Raw genomic sequence first — 17,748 nt, 5'->3', positions numbered from 1 at the left:
TCTAGTATTTTATAGCCATCATCTGTATAATCTGTCTCCTATTCAATGTCAGCTCTTACTTCTCATGCTTTTCAGTCTACTTGCCCATAGCATTTCTTCTTTTTCCCACTGAGTTGTGGACTTATAAACTGGGGGGAAAAAAGGCTTATTTGAATTGAGTGCAAAATAAGAATAAGGCTTTAAACGAGGACTCAGTAGACACGACTGTGAGTAAAGTAGAAGAAAATTACTGCATGGACATTGTAATGCTCTTTTGGGAATGCTCAAAGGACTTTTATCCCTAGGTCACTGTGGTATATCTAGCTAGCTAGGCTTTTGAATTATAAAGATCTGGAGTTGAATCTTTTCTCTACCTCTTATAAGTCATATGACTTTGAGAACATATTATGTAAGCTCTCTATTTCACAATTTTCTCATCTGAAAAAAGGAGTATTATGATAACAGCTACTTTTTAGGGTGTTTTGTAGCTGGATTATATAAGTAAAGTGCCAGAGCAGATAATGAATAATTGTGCAAACAGCTCTATTTCTGTGTTCCAAATGGGTAAGGACTTTGAATAAGTTGCCTCTGAATAAATGAGGGGAGGAAAGCAATGTCTGTCATTTTTACATATAATCCTGGGGAGTAACTGAAGGGAGATCCTAGATGGAGAAAGTGAGGCACTGAGATGTTAACTCATAAACATGAAAGAAAAACACTAATAACCATACAAAATGTGCACATCTATTTTGAAGATGGCTGGAGGTTCTGTATCCCTTTAGCGGGGACCTGGATTTGAAATTCAAATTAACTAGCCCCTCCTTCGGTCCTCAGCTCTGCCAGCCAACAAGTTGTTGGGTCCCTGCTTTAAAAGCCACCTTTCCTTCAACTCCGTGATACTTCACCTCTGTCAAATGGGAGGGAAGAGACAGAGAAAAAAAAGCTAGGCAACATTTTATACTGTATTTTACACCCCAAGCATCAAACCCCCAAATTTTAAACAAGTATTTGAAAGCCTCACCCAGGCCCACACTCCAGAGCAGCTTTATAATCTAGGCAAGGAAAAGCCAGGAGTCTCTCACCACTCTGTGATTGACTCACATGCGTGCTGCAAGCACAGTTCACAAATCTAATTCCTTTCTCCATTCCTGGACATTTTTACCCAGAGAACATAAGTGACTGGAGGTGGTCCTGCCCGCTCAGCCAATTCCCAGCAGCAGCTCCTAGTAAAAAATAATTATGTTTGGGGGCAAGCATTTATCCAGGAATGTGCGGAAATGAGACGGTGAGGATGCAAATGGTGAATAAATGACCAGCGTAGGGAGAGCGGAGAAGTGAGGGTGATTATGCAGGCGCTGTCCTCTATGAATATATTAGCTCTCCAACAAGCCCATGCATCTTGACTGTCTCCAAAGAGATTTCTCTGGGTTTCAGTGAACACAGGTATCTGGAAGTGTTTCCTAAGCTCGGCTTCAGGCAAGCTGCTCCTGCCGCCAGACCTCAAAGCCACAGTATTAAGTCTGGGTGACAAGTCAGGCCCACACTGCCTGTCAGGCTATTGGAGGTATTGTGAGATGCTCAGTGGAGATGCTCAGTCTCCCCTCAGGGCAGGGCGAGGACTGTCCAGGGCCAGCTGACTGCCCAGTGGGTTGGAGATAGGAGGTAAGGAGGGTGTACTCAAGCTGGAGCCCTTGAGAGGACACCAAAGATTAGGAACAAGAGACGCCAGATACAGACACTAAGGCCAAAGCAGCAAGAATGGGGTCACTAGTGGGAACCAGGCAGATACTGGGTGGACTGCATGGAGGGCAGGCAGCGAGGGGGAACATCTCAGATGATTGCCATGAACACCAGCAGGTACAAGGGCTGGCCAGGGGCTGGCGAGTCTGTAGCGCATGGTGTGCCAGGCTGCTTAAAGAGCCCTGTGGAGAGGACAGTGGGGGTCATTGTGAGGACAAGCACAGCTTGCATGTTGGTTTTTTCATGAGGCTAGGACCACAGCCTAGACAGAGGGGTGGGCTTCCCTGTAGTGGACGAGGTCCTTCCTTGTATCCATGATCACATTTCTGTCACCTGCCAAGGGACTTAATGTGTCCCTCAGTCATGGGGATGGGGTTCATTTTGGAGTTATCTTTTCATGGGCCGAGGGAAAGGGGCCAGAGCCTTGGAAATGTTCCTGCAGGATGAGAAATTAAATTGTACCTGGTGTGGATTCACACCACACGTTGATAACTACAAAGGGCCCTGTACCTTGGGGAAGGATGGCAGATATCTCTGGAAAGTGGTGTGAGGCATGTACGGGCCTGAAGGTCTGACCAACATGTGGTGGGTCAGAAACCCACATGGAGTGAGCCTGCCTGTGTTTTGCTGTTTATTCCCCGTGAGTTTATTTCTCTGTAGCCCTCTCTTGACAAAGTCTTTAGGAAGGTTCTGTTGGCCACTGTGTTGGAGATGGAGAATAACAGAGTGAGAAATCCCAAAGGGAGGTTACAGTATAAGGAAGTGATTCTGAGGGTCCCTCCTGTTCAGCAGCCCCTTCCTGGAGCACCCCTTGGCTCACCCCTGAGAAGTCTGTGTTTGATTTTAGCCAAGATGTCACCCTTGATTTGGGAGCTCAACTCTCCCATGTCTCCACCCCAGCCAGAGTAGTTTCTGATGTTCTTTTCTTCCTGAAAATTCTATAGGTCCCAACCTGTGTCTCTACCCCATCCCCACCAGCCCTGATCACATACACATGGACCAGGGTTAGGGACTGGACATCCAGAATCAGTCCACCACCCTCAACCCTGAGCCCCATTTCTCCACTCCTGGACTCATTCACCCTCTGGGGAGCTGAGCCACGCCCTACGGGGGGGGGGAAACCCTGCTCACCCTGATCCCGAGCTCGACGTTCTCGCCTCCGTAGACCTCCATGCCTTCATCCAGCAAGCCAATCTCCTGGAAGTATTGCCGGTCCACAATGAAGCAGCCAATGAGGGCAGGGCTCCTGCAGGGCGTGGGGAGATGGCCAGTCGTTAGCAGAGGGGCTGTCTCATGGGGGCCGTCAGAGCAGTAAGAGCAGTGCTGCCTTCCTGCCAGGAGGATCTGGTCCTCTCCCTTCGTTTGCTGCCAGAACTGGTGTGGGCCTTGCTCTCTGAGTGGCCCTCCTGGGTCCACCCTCACCAGCTATTCCAGGGAGGTTGTTTCAGCAGGGCAGTGGGAGACAGCTTGTGTCCTGGGACCAGCCGTCATTTCTGGTGGTGCTTGCATGTATGTTAGCCCAGAGAAGTAGTGCTCAGCCTACCAGTCTATACTGCATGACTGTACCTCTGGCTGCCCTGACCCCTGCACTCTGAACTGCACAGTCAGTTTTTGTTTCTACCCGGGGACCCACAGCAACTTTCCCACTCTTCACCTTGGTCCCTTTAGAGAGATGAGTTGGGGCTTTGGATAGCATGGTAAATCATTTGGATTTTATCTGTAGGTAAATGAGTGTCAAAGAAGAATTTTAAGCAGACAGTGGTATAAGCAGATCTGTGTTTGGAAGAAGAATACTCAGGCAGCTGTGGGGTGATTGATTGGAGGAGATTGGGTAGAAATCGAGGAATCCAGTTGGGAAGCTTGTTGCTATATCCAGATGGGCAATGATGAAGACCTGGACCAGAGTACCAGGACCGGAGACAGAGATTATTTAAAGACATATTTTGAGGTAAAAGCAGAAGAACTTTGAAACAGATGAACTATGAAGATGAGAGAGTGGGAAGAATCTAGATGCCAGCTGGCGTTCTGCTTGGGTGATGGTGGAGTGGGGACCACCCATCAATAGCGGGGATAGAGAAGAAGCTGGTTTCAGAAGGAAGAGGGAGTCCATGCTGGGAAAACTGATCTTAAAGTGACCGTGGGTCACTAGGAGGAGATATCTAACAGGCAGGGCCTAGCTAGCTGGTCTGGGTTGGAATTCAGCAGGGGTGTTAGGCTGGAGCAACACGTCAACAGCTTGTGGGTCCAGAAGCTGGAAGGCCTTTCCTTAGCGAGTGTAAGCGTGGGATTCATGGCTGTGTACAGACACCCGATGCAGAACGTCACGAGTAGAGATTCACATTAGGTGAATCAGCACAAGCGCATGTGGGCTGCTTCTCTGCTGAGAGCATCATCTTACACAAATTACTTTGAATTGTTCCACTGCACGCTGCTACCGCTTCTAGCCCCTGCGTAGCATTTTATCAGCTGGTAGCTGAGGAATTGGAGGGGAAGAGAAAGAAAAGGAGAAACGAAGAATCCTTAGTGATGAGAAAACTTTCACTCAAATGCAAATGGACCCATCTTTGAAATTGTAATATCATCAAGGTGGAGAAACAGCTATTTTGCAGGCCATTTCTTTGGAGAATGCTGATGCAGGAGGCTGCTTGGGCAGAGACTGGTGCCTTGGGGTCCCTGCCCCTTCTGCTTTCAAATTACAGCCTTTTATTCTGAATGGCCTCAGTTTCCACAGACCGCAGGCATCCAGGACAGTCAATCCACCTCAAGCCACTGATCCTTTAGGCTGAGTTCCTACTCTGGTGGGGGGGGGGGGGACATGTGACCTGGCTTTAGAGGTGAGTGCTAGGGCAAAGGTTCCCCATTCTGCCTGTGCATCTCTGAAAGAAGTTCCCTAGACTCTCTGAGCCTCTGATTCCAGATCTATGAAACAGAATCAACTATAACCTCACAAGGGTTAAATTAAATAATGTAAAGCACTTGAAAACCTCTGGGACATAATTGGTACTCAAAAGATCATTTTAAAAGATGCACTTGCACATTGAAGAAGCCCAGAGAATCCACCCTCTAAATGCATGGTGGTTTTAAAACATCAACCCTGCAGAGTGGACTCTCAGCCTTTTCCTCGATGTTACTGAAATGTGGTTTTTTTTGTTTTGTATTGTTTTGTTTTAACATCTTTATTGGAGTATAATTGCTTTACAATGGTGTGTTAGTTTCTGCTTTATAACAAAGTGAATCAGTTATACACATACATATATCCCCATATCTCAAATGTTGAGCAGGGCAGGGCATTCTGGGATACAGAGTAGGGGGCCTTCCCTAAACAGCCAGACCCAGTCAGGGAAAGAACAGAACCTAAAACAGTACTCTGAGAAGAGCACAGGCCCCCTCAGTCTTCATTACTTATTAACTGGCTAGGGTGTTAAGTGGACCTACTCAGCCTGAAAGTGTTTCTGATTTATATCTTGCCTCATTCCCAAAAGGGTTAGAAATAGCTTACAAGAGAATGTAAAACACATTGAAAAAAATAGATAAATGTCTGAAAAGTCTAAAATTCCACCAAAAATTAGAGGCTGGTTAGAATGCATGTGTCTTCTTTCATGATTCTTAAAGTGGACCCACAAAGTTGACCCTGAGCTTCCTGGTGGCCAAGGTGAAAATGAACACATATGGTCTTAGAAGTAAGATTTACAGTTCCCATGTAAAAATGTCATACTAATTCCTCAGGAATAGCAAGTCTTTCAGTTGGAAAGAAATTTCTCAGGTCAGTCTTCTTAAAGGGGTCACTTTGGGATGTAGCGGACAACAATCTTAAAGCCATCCCTTTAGAACGCAACAGAAGATATCTCTGGGCTCTTTTTATAGTTTACATCATGTGGGGGTAAAGCACTAAAGCGCAGCTCCAAGGTGGGCAAGATACACTTGTATAACCCACAGCTTTCTGTGGGGCTGACTTCATCCAGGTATAAACCAAGAATGTTCTTTCAAAATTTTCCATTAATACAATTTCTCTCAGGATTTTGATAAAAATTAGGTGATGGAATATTTGAGGCTGAGATGATATTTTCTGTCAAGGACCTAGAATGTGGGTTTACTGATTAAGTCCAGGCTGATACATTTAGCGATGCCCGGAACAGAAGCAGCTAATACCAGTGAAGTCTACTGCAAGACCGCTCATTGTGTTACGGCATATTTCTCTCCAATAGCAGTCAACAGACCTGCGGGTATATTTCAGCCACACCAGTTCCGAGCTCAACAGTGGGGGCCTAGGAGGATGACACTAGGTACGGAATCTAGCTGATCTGGGTTTGGATCCTGGCTGCACTGGCTGGAGCCTTTGGCAGGGTCATTCCCCTTTGTCAGTCTTGCTTTCCTCATCTTGTAAAATGGGAATGACACAGTGAGTGAGCTGTCATCGGGTTATGATGAAGAGCAGATGAGACCATCTGTGTAAAAGGCCCTTGTACACAGCGACCTCCCAGCAAATATTTAACAACATAAGTGTGGCAGAGGCCTAACAGACAGGTGACAGAGACAACCGCAGGAAAGCTAGGTGGGGTTCTCTTCCATCCTGCTTTTTTTTTTTTTTTTTAAATAAGATGTTGGGGGTAGGAGTTTATTAATTTATTTTTAAAATTTTTGCTGTGTTGGGTCTTCGTTTCTGTGTGAGGGCTTTCTCTAGTTGTGGCAAGTGGGGGCCACTCTTCATCGCGGTGCACGGGCCTCTCACTATCGTGGCCTCTCTTGTTGCGGAGCACAGGCTCCAGATGTTCAGGCTCAGTAGTTGTGGCTCACAGGCCCAGTTGCTCCACGGCATGTGGGATCCTCCCAGACCGGGGCTCGAACCCGTGTCCCCTGCATTAGCAGGCAGATTCTCAACCACTGTGCCACCAGGGAAGCCCTTCCATCCTGTTTTAAACAGGAATACAGGGCTTCCCTGGTGGCGCAGTGGTTGAGAGTCCGCCTGCCGATTCAGGAGACGAGGGTTCGTGCCCCGATCCGGGAAGATCCCGCATGCCGTGGAGTGGCTGGGCTCGTGAGCCATGGCCGCTGAGGCTGCGCGTCTGGAGCCTGTGCTCCGCAACCGGAGAGGCCACAACAGTGACAGGCCCGCGTACTGCAAAAACAACAACAACAACAACAAAAAACCATGAATATAGTTTTTTTCTTCTGGCAAGGAAAAATGCCATCTTAGATAGTAATCTCTCACTTTCAATTACATTTTTCATAATCTTTCTCCCTCACGTAATACAAAGCAACAACAGTTTCTAATCTCCTCTTTCATCCCAGGAACTGTCCTCTAGGCCACCTTCTGATGCCATTTGTGTGGCATCAGAAGGGAGCATAAAGGCACCTGATCTGTGATTAGCCAGATAGAAATAAAGGCTGGCGGGGATGGCTGTTTCAGGAGTCCTGACCCATAAAATAGAGGCCACATAGAGGAGTCACTTGGGTGTCTCTGAAGGCAGTAGCAAAGGCAGAAAGAGTTTGGGATCTTTGAATGGAAGTTTGAAGCCACTTTTGTCTGAGTCCTACAGGATAAGCTCAAACATCAGCCAGGCATACACGGTGCCGTGGCGTCTGGTCTTGCCTCTCTGCCCCTCTGGCCTCATTGCCTGGGGCTCCCCCCTCACTGTCCTCCTTCCTTCCAGTCCCTTTGAACTTCTTCTGTGTCCATGAACTCACTCTGCTCGTTTGAATATGAGTGTCCCTGCCCCAACCTTGTAATCTCCGACTTGCCCTTAAGAAAAAACAAGTGCGAATGCTACAGGCTCCGAAAAGGATTCTCCCCAGTTTTCATGCACTTTCCACCAGCATGGGGAATAATTTGTTATTCCACTTATTTTATTCCAATTATTTTCTCTGCTTTCACTAGACTCCAGGCTTTTGGGGGCAGGAATCGAGTCTTGATCACTCTGTGTCCCCAGCACAGCAGTTGGCGCCCAGCAAGTGTCCCAGAGCGATGTGATGAAATGAGTAACTCTGAGGCTCTGAATGGATTCTGGGTGCCACAGCTCTTTTAAAAGGGATCAGCAGGGCTTCCCTGGTGGCACAGTGGTTGAAAGTCAGCCTGCCAATGCAGGGGACGCGGGTTCGTGCCCCGGTCCGGGAAGATCCCACATGCCGCGGAGCGGCTGGGCCCGTGAGCCATGGCCGCTGAGCCTGCGAGTCCAGAGCCTGTGCTCCGCAACGGGAGAGGCCACAACAGTGAGAGGCCCGCGTACCGCAAAATAAAATAAAATAAAATAAAAATAGGGCTTCCCTGGTGGCGCAGCGGTTGAGGGTCCGCCTGCCGATGCAGGGGACGCGGGTTCGTGCCCCGGTCCGGGAGGATCCCACATGCCGCAGAGCAGCTGGGCCCGTGAGCCATGGCCGCTGAGCCTGCGCGTCCGGAGCCTGTGCTCCGCAACGGGAGAGGCCGCAGCAGTGAGAGGCCCGCGTACCGCAAAAAAATAAAAAAAAATAAAATAAAATAAAATAAAATAAAATAAAAATAAAAGGGATCGTCAAATGCTGTAAGCTGTGACTGAAGGTCACTTGCTGATGCGGCTGGAGTTTGGGAAACAAGGGTCAGGCTGGGAGGGGAGCCCTTGCATGGAAGACAAGACAGAGAGACCCAGGTTAAGAATGCTTTACCTGATTGGGGCCGTGGAGTTCTCCAGTTTCCACCAGGCCTTAGGGGGGTTTAGGTAGCGGCACCACAGCTCCCAGTCAAAGCCCTGAGCGGCCAGCGGGTACTCTTCTATCTCAAAGTTGTCGTATTTGATGTTGTCAAAGGATGGCGAGATGATCCGCTTCCGGTTCTCCTTAATGCGGGTGAGCACGGGTTCAGCCCTGGGCAGGGGGGAGGGAGAGAGGGGAGACGGGCACCTTCTAAAGCTCCTTCCCCCAGACAAGGAGGAAGGAACTCCTGGCCGCCTCCTCCAGGGGAGAGCTGCTCCGCCTCCTGGGAAGGAGCTCCTATTCGGTCTCCCAGCCCCCATGCTTCCGGGCTAGCAAGAGGCCTGACCCCTCCTTCAGCATGTCCCAGGCTGAGCTGACAGACTCTTATGCCTCAGATCCTGGTGTCTGCTTGATTTCCTTTTTTCCATTAGAAAAAAAAGAGACCAAGACTTAACAAAGAAGAAAGGAACAGATCTGAGGTTCCATCGGAAGCTTTCAACTTGGGCTTTGATTTTGCTAAAATGCAGTGCATCAACCAGGAGGAAAAGGCAGATGAGGATGGCAGAGACACGGAGGTGAGAACAAACCTACTTCCACCCGTTGTGTGATGCTGCTTCGGTCCTTCCAGACATGCCACCCGCACCCCACACGTCCCCACTGCCCAAGGAGAGGTGGGGGGGTCGGGCTTCCACAGAGCCCGGAAGCCCTGTGGGCACCAGGCAAGTAAAATGTTTACAGACAGGAATGATAACCTTCTCATTAAAAATGCATTGGTTGCACAATTGTTTATTCAAATCAGCTTGAAATAGCAAGTGTCCCTCTCCTCTTCTGGCCATAAATCCAGTGAAAATGCTTTTTAAATAGTCACAAATGGCAAGCAGTGAATTCACCTATAAAAAATGGCTGCGTTGGGCTTCCCTGGTGGCGCAGTGGTTGAGAGTCCGCCTGCCGACGCAGGGGACACGGGTTCGTGCCCCGGTCCGGGAAGATCCCACATGCCGCGGAGCGGCTGGGCCCGTGAGCCATGGCCGCTGGGCCTGCGCGTCAGGAGCCTGCGCTCCGCAACGGGAGAGGCCACAACAGTGAGAGGCCCGCGTACCGCAAAAAAAAAAAAAAAAAAGGCTGCGTTACAGCCTTAATTCGGGCCTGCTATGTAAAAGTATGCCTCCACCCAGTCCTGCTGTGTGCGTGCCCACTGCCCCTTCCTGCTAAAGGGCCCCACTCCAGGGAGGCAGAGGGTGGCACCTGGAGTCTAGGGGGGGACAGCAGACCCCAGTGCCATCCTGCATAGTGGTTAGGGTGATACACTCGGCCATCCCCAGCACCTGGGACCCCCTAGGCCCAGGCTCTCTGCAAAGCCACACACAGTGGGCCATAGAACGCCCTCCAGCCTGCAGGGATGCTGGTGTCAGGTGCCCTGTCCCTGCTTGGCTGAAGCCACTGAGGCCTTGCCCCACCCAGCACCTGAGCAGCCCTGGACAGAGAAAGAAAGATTTTCTAGACCTAGTTTTACCAGTAGAAAGGATCTGAGGTTATGTGCTACCTCTGGCCTGGCATCTGGGGGAGCCCAGGGCACCTGTGACAACATCAAGTCACCCTGGCTCCCTTTGCCCTCTCGGTCCTGTTCCTGTCTTTGGGGTTGGGCTTCTGCCTTGTGTCTGGTCCAGCTCTCCATTTCCTGGGGGTCGCATCCTGGTCCTTAGCTGGGCTGGAACTCTTGCTTTGCCCTTAGCATTTACCCCTCTCTCCTATCACGTCTCCTAGAGGACCACACCAGCCTGAGTCACACCTGATGCCACCAACACTTGAGACACTGTGTACTGACCTGTTGATCCCTGACCCTCCCCTACCTTGAAGGGCCAGCCCTGTAGCCTGCTCACCCGTACACCCAGATCTCTCCTTTCCCCCATCATGACTGAGATCTCAGCAGGCTTTGCACCCATTTGAGCCAAAGCCCCTGGAACACATTGGGACTCATCCTCCTCAGCTCCCGATGGGCACTTACCAGCCCACGTTGAACTCCACGTGGGCATCAAAGAGTGCCACTACGGGGGCAGTGGCGGCCCTCCAACCACTGACCCTGGAGCGGATAAGGCCTTCCTGCTTGCTGTGCCGCACGACCTTGATGAAGCCTGGCTTCTGGCCATTCACCTTGTCCACATACTCTGACAGCTTCTCCTTCAGCTCCTCTGTGAGGGAGAAAATGCACCGTTAGCACACTGAGGGCAGGGGCAATCAGCACATTCATGCTTTCAGGGTGAGCTGACCCCCAGAGACAGGCAAGAGGAGCCAGTCCCCTCCCCAGGTCTTCCTTGGCATTTCCCAGCTCAGCTTTGAAGGGAAAAATAGAGGCAAAGGCCCTGAACCAAGATGGTGGAGTAGAAGGATGTGCTCTCACTCCCTCTTGTGAGAACACCAGAATCACAACTAGCTGCTGGACAATCATTGACAGGAAGACTCTGGAACTCACCAAAAAAGATACCCCACATCCAAAGACAAAGGAGAAGCCACAATGAGACGGTAGGAGGGGCGCAATCACAGTAAAATCAAATCCCATAACTGCTGGGTGGGTGACTCACAGACTGGAGAACACTTATACCACAGAAGTCCACCCACTGGAGTGAAGGTTCTGAGCCCCACGTCAGGTTTCCCAACCTGGGGGTTGGGCAATGGGAGGAGGAATTCCTAGAGAATTAAACTTTGAAGGCTAGTGGGATTTGATGCAGGATTTCGACAGGACTGGGGGAAACAGAGACTCTACTCTTGGAGGGCACACACAAAGTAGTGTGAGCATTGGGACCCAGGGGAAGGAACAGTGACCCCAGGGGAGACTGAACCAGACCTACTTGCTAGCGTTGGAGGGTCTCCTGCAGAGGCAGGCGGTGGCTGTGGCTCACCGTGTGGACAAGGACACTGGCAGCAGAAGTTCTGGGAAGTACTCCTTGGTGTGAGCCCTCCCAGAGTTTGCCATGAGCCCCACCAAAGAGCCCGTAGGCTCCAGTGTTGGGTTGCCTCAGGCCAAACAACCAACAGGGAGGGAACCCAGCCCACCCATCAGCAGACAAGCGGATTAAAGTTTTACTGAGCTCTGCCCACCAGAGCAACAGTCAGCTCTACCCACCACCAGTCCCTCCCATCAGGAAACTTGCATAAGCCTCTTAGATAGCCTCATCCACCAGAGGGCAGACAGCAGAAGCAATAAGAACTACAATCCTACAGCCTGTGGAACAAAAACCACATTCACAGAAAGATAGACAAGATGAAAAGGCAGAGGGCTATGTACCAGATGAAGGAACAAGATAAAACCCCAGAAAAACAACTAAATGAAGTGGAGATAGGCAACCTTCCAGAAAAAGAATTCAGAATAATGATAGTGAAGATGATCCATGACCTCAGAAAAACAATGGAGGCAAAGATTGAGAAGATGCAAGAAATGTTTAACAAAGACTAGAAGAATTAAAGAACAAACAAACAGAGATTAACAATACAATAACTGAAATGAAAACTACACTTGAAGGAATCAATAGCAGAATAACTGAGGCAGAAGAACGGATAAGTGACCTGGAAGATAGAATGGTGGAATGCACTGCTGCAGAACAGAATAAAGAAAAAAGAATGAAAAGAAATGAAGACAGCCTAAGAGACCTCTGGGACAACATTAAACGCAACAACATTCACATTATAAGGGTCCCAGAAGGAGAAGAGAGAGAGAAAGCACCCGAGAAAATATTTGAAGAGATTATAGTCAAAAATTTCCCTAACATGGGAAAGGAAATAGCCACCCAAGCCAGGAAGCGCAGTGAGTCCCATACAGGATAAACACAAGGAGAAACATGCTGAGACGCATAGTAATCAAATTGGCAAAAATTAAAGACACAGAAAAATTATTGAAAGCAGCAAGGGAAATACAACAAATAACATACAAGGGAACTCCCACAAGGTTAGCAGCTGATTTCTCAGCAGAAACTCTACAAGCCAGAAGGGAGTGGCATGATATACTTAAAGTGATGAAAGGGAAGAAAGTACAGCCAAGGTTACTCTACCAGGCAAGGATCTCATTCAGATTTGATGGAGAAATCAAAAGCTTTACAGACAAGCAAAATCTGAGAGAATCCAGCACCACCAAACCAGCTCTACAACAAATGCTTAAGGAACTTCTCTAAGTGGGAAACACGAGAGAAGAAAAGGACCTACAAAAACAAACCCAAAACAATTAAGAAAATGGTCATGGGAACATACATAGCAATAATTACCTTAAACGTAAATGGATTAAATGCTCAAACCAAAAGACACAGGCTTGCTGAATGGATACAAAAACAAGACCATATATATGCTGTCTACAAGAGACCCACTTCAGACCTAGGGACACATACAGACTGAAAGTGAGAGAATGGAAAAAGATATTCCATGCAAATGGAAATCAAAAGAAAGCTGGAGTAGTAATACTCATATCAGATAAAATAGACTTTAAAATAAAGAATGTTTCAAGAGACAAGGAAGGACACTACATGATGATCAAGGGATCAATCCAAGAAGAAGATATAACAATTATAAATATATATGCACCCAACATAGGAGCACCTCAATACATAAGGCAACTGTTAACAGCTATAAAAGAGGAAATCGACAGTAACACAATAATAGTGGGGGACTTTAACTCCTCAGTTACACCAATGGACAGATCATCCAAAATGAAAATAAATAAGGAAACAGAAGCTTTAAATGACACAATAGACCAGACAGATTTAATTGATATTTATAGGACATTCCATCCAAAAACAGCAGATTACACTTTCTTCTCAAGTGCACACAGAACATTCTCCAGGATAGATCACATCTTGGGACACAAATCAAGCCTCAGTAAATTTAAGAAAATTGAAATCATAACAAGCATCTTTTCTGACCACAATGCTATGAGATTAGAAATGAATTACAGAGAAAAGAATGTAAAAAACACAAACACATGGAGGCTAAACAATATGTTACTAAATAACCAAGAGATCACTGAAGAAATCAAAGCAGAAATAAAAAAATACCTAGAGACAGATGACAATGAAAACACGATGATCCAAACCTATGGGATGCAGCAAAATCAGTTCTAAGAGGGAAGTTTATAGCTATACAAGCCTACATCAAGAAACAAGAAAAATCTCAAATAAACAATCTAACCTTACACCTAAGGAAACTACAGAAAGAACAAACAAGACCCAAAGTTAGCAGAAGGAAAGAAATCATAAATACCAGGGCAGAAATAAATGAAACAGAAACAAAGAAAATAATAGCAAAGATCAATAAAACTAAAAGCTGGTTCTTTGAGAAGATAAACAAAATTGATAAACCATTAGCCAGACTCACCAAGAAAAAAAGGGAGAAGACTCAAATCAATAAAAGTAGAAATCGGGGCTTCCCTGGTGGCGTGGTGGTAGAGAGTCCGCCTGCCGATGCAGGGGACACGGGTTCGTGCCCCAGTCCGGGAGGATCCCACATGCCGCAGAGTGGCTGGGCCCATGAGCCATGGCCACTGAGCCTGCGCATCCGGATCCTGTGCTCCGCAATGGGAGAGGCCACAACAGTGAGAGGCCCGCGTACCGCAAAAAATAAAAATAAAAAAAATAAAAGTAGAAATGAAAAAGAAGTTACAATAGACACTGAAGAAATACAAAGCATCCTAAGAGACTACTACAAGCAACTGTATGCCAATAAAATGGACAACCTGGAAGAAACGGACAAATTCTTAGAAAGGTATAACCTCCCAAGACTGAACCAGGAAGAAGTAGAAAATATGAACAGACCAATCAAAAGTAATGAAATTGAAACTGTGATTAAAAATCTTCCAACAAACAAAAGTCCAGGACCAGATGGCTTCACAGGTGAATTCTGTCAAACATTTAGAGAAGAGCTAACACCCATCCTTCTCAAACTCTTCCAAAAAGCTGCAGAGGAAGGAACACTCCCAAACTCATCATTCTATGAGGCCACCATCACCCTGATACCAAAACCAGACAAAGATACTACAAAAAAAGAAAATTACAGACCAATATCACTGATGAATATAGATGCAAAAGTCCTCAACAAAATACTAGCAAACAGGATCCAACGACACATTAAAAGGATCATACACCATGATCAAGTGGGGTTTATCCCAGGGATGCAAGGATTCTTCAATATATGCAAATCAATCAATGAGATACACCATATTAACAAATTGAAGAATAAAAACCATATGATCATCTCAATAGAAGCAGAAAAGGCTTTTGACAAAATTCAACACTGATTTATGATAAAAACTCTCCAGAAAGTGGGCATAGAGGGAACCTACCTCAACATAATAGAGGCCATATATGACAAACCCACAGCAAACATCATTCTCAATGGTGAAAAACTGAAAGCATTTCCTCTAAGATCAGGAACAAGACAAGGAGGTCCACTATCACCACTATTATTCAACATAGTTTTGGAAGCCCTAGCCAAGGAAATCAGAGAAGAAAAAGAAATAAAAGGAATACAAATTGGAAAAGAAGAAGTAAATCTGTCACTGTTTGCAGATGACATGATACTATACACAGAGAATCCTAAAGATGCCACCAGAAAACTACTAGAGCTAATCAATGAATTTGGTAAAGATGCAGGATACAAAATTAATGCACAGAAATCTCTTGCATTCTTACACACTAATGATGAAAAATCTGAAAGAGAAATTAAGGAAACACTCCCATTTACTATTGCAACAACAACAAAAAAAACACCTAGGAATAAACCTACCTAGGGAGACAAAAGACCTGTATGCAGAAAACTATAAGGCACTGATGAAAGAACTTAAAGATGATACCAACAGATGGAGAGATATACCATGTTCTTGGATTGGAAGAATCAATATTGTGAAAATGACTATACTACCCAAAGCAATCCATAGATTCAATGCAATCCCTATCAAATTACCAATGGCATTTTTTACGGAACTAGAACAAAAAATCTTAAAATTTCTATGGAGACACAAAAGACCCCAAATAGCCACAGCAGTCTTGAGGGGAAAAAACGGAGCTGGAGGAATCAGACTCCCTGACTTCAGACTATACTACAAAGCTACAGTAATCAAGACAATATGGTACTGGCACAAAAACGGAAAGATAGACCAATGGAACAAGATAGAAAGCCCAGAGGTAAACCCAAGCACCTATGGTCAACTAAACTATGACAAAGGAGGCAAGGATATACAATGGAAAAAGACAGTCTCTTCAATAAGCAGTGCTGGGAAAACTGGACAGCTACATGTAAAGGAATGAAATTAGAACATTCCCTAACACCATACACAAAAATCAACTCAAGATGGATTAGAGACCTAAATGTAAGACTGGACACTATAAAACTCTTAGAGGAAAACATTGGAAGAACACTCTTTGCCATAAATCACAGCAAGATCTTTTTTGATCCACCTCCTAGAGTAATGGAAATAAAAACAAAAATAAACAAATGGGACTTAATGAAACTTTAAAGCTTTTGCACAGCAAAGGAGACCATAAACAAGACGAAAAGACAACCCTCAGAATGGGAGAAAATATTTGCAAATGAATCAATGGACAAAGGATTAATCTTCAAAATATATAAACAGCCCATGCAGCTCAATATTAAAAAAGCAAACAACCCAATCCAAAAATGGGCAGAAGACCTAAATAGACATTTCTCCAAACAAGACATACAGATGGCCAAGAAGCACATGAAAAGCTGCTCAACATCACTAATTATTAGAGAAATGCAAATCAAAACTACAATGAGGTTATCACCTCACATCAGTTTGAATGGGGATCATCAAAAAATCTACAAGCAACAAATGCTGGAGAGGGTGTGGAGCAAAGGGAACCCTTTTGCACTGTTAGTGGGAATGTAAGTTGATACAGTCACTATGGAGAACAGTATGGAGGTTCCTTAAAAAACTAAAAATACAGTTACCATATGATCCAGCAATCCCACTACTGGGCATATACCCAGCGAAAACCATAATTCAAAAAGACACATGCACCCCAATGTTCATTGCAGCACTATTTACAATAGCCAGGTCATGGACACAACCTAAATGCCCATCGACAGACAAATGGATAAAGAAGATGTGGTACATACATATAATGGAATATCACTCAGCCATAAAATGGAACGAAAGTGGGTCATTTGTTGAGACGTGGATGGATCTAGAGACTGTCATATAGAGTGAAGTAAGTCAGAAAGAGAAAAACAAATATCGTATATTAACACATATATGTGGAACCTAGAAAAATGGTACAGATGAACCAGTTTGCAGGGCAGAAATTGAGACACAGATGTAGAGAACAAACGTATGGACACCAAGGGGGGAAAGCGGCAGCGGGTGGGGATGGTGGTGTGATGAGCTGGGTGATTGGGATTGACACGTATACACTGATGTGTATAAAATTGATGACTAATAAGGACCTGCTGTATAAAAAAATAAATAAAATAAAATTCAAAAATTCAAAAACCCCCAAAAAACAAAATAATAGCTGAGAAATTTCTAGATGTTAAAAAAAGATAGAGGCAAAAACAGTATTTACTGAGCCCAGCAACACGAAGAGGGTCATGTGCCTCACACACAGTTAGAATGGGCATTTAATCTTCACAACAAGCCCCTGGGAAAATGCAGCTCGGAAGGGTTGATCAATGTGTCCAATGCCATGCAGTTTGTGAGTGGGAATTCAGTTCAAGCCAGGTCTAACGACCTCAAAATCCCCATTCTTCTCATCTGTTCAGGGACTTCCTTCTTCCTCAGTGCTCTCCACCAGTCCTCCCCTCATACCCTGAGAAAGCTCCATCTGCAAAGACCATAGCCCAGGACCTACTCCTCGCCTGGACATCCACCTTTCCTGGAAGTGGATGACCAAGAGCTGTGTCTATGAAAGTGGCTGGCATTGGTTTATTGCTGGCTGTCTCTGGGCCTGGCTAAGCATCTGATTCCCCTGCCTCTTCATAACTGTATATGGTGCCTGCAGCAGCAGAACAGGGCCTGAGCAGCCACATTCATTGTGTTTTCCTTAGCAGCTCAGGCAACACCCTATGCACCCACCTTCTCCCCAGATGATGGCCTGAGTGGGCCACATTCACTCACCTCCAACCAGAGCACCTCCCCAGGACTTAATTTCCAATCGCCCCTCACCCCATCTTCCCAGCCTTACCACTCCCAGGCCCTGGGACAGACCCACCTGGGCTGAGCCCTGCATGTCCCTTGGTGCCCAGTCTGGGGCCTTGCCGGACAGACAGCCCACTAGGAGTGAGAAAAGGGCATGAGGCAGCTGGCACAGTTCCTGGCACATGGTAGGTGCACCTCATGGCAGGAGCACAGTGTAGTAGAAAGAGGACAGC

At 46.4% G+C, this 17,748-nt stretch overlaps 1 protein-coding gene across 2 annotated transcripts in view; it reads right to left on the bottom strand.

Moving 5' to 3' along the window:
• GALNT18 (polypeptide N-acetylgalactosaminyltransferase 18) overlaps nucleotides 1-17,748 on the bottom strand; it is a 352,781-nt gene that overhangs the window by 87,065 nt on the left and 247,968 nt on the right. For both annotated transcript variants that reach the window (XM_081239978.1, XM_081239977.1), the window contains exons 4-6: nucleotides 10,388-10,571; nucleotides 8,356-8,553; nucleotides 2,851-2,965 (exon numbers count right to left, since the gene is read on the bottom strand). In XM_081239978.1, coding sequence (XP_081096104.1) covers nucleotides 2,851-2,965; nucleotides 8,356-8,553; nucleotides 10,388-10,571 — 497 coding nt within the window. The remainder of the gene's footprint in view (nucleotides 1-2,850; nucleotides 2,966-8,355; nucleotides 8,554-10,387; nucleotides 10,572-17,748) is intronic.

Source organism: Mesoplodon bidens, assembly GCF_964165515.1.
Source record: "Mesoplodon bidens genome assembly, chromosome: 7".
NCBI classification, from domain to species: Eukaryota; Metazoa; Chordata; class Mammalia; order Artiodactyla; family Ziphiidae; genus Mesoplodon; species Mesoplodon bidens.
The sequence above is the reverse complement of the archived record's forward strand: the minus strand, read 5'-3'. Positions and strand labels throughout refer to the sequence as shown.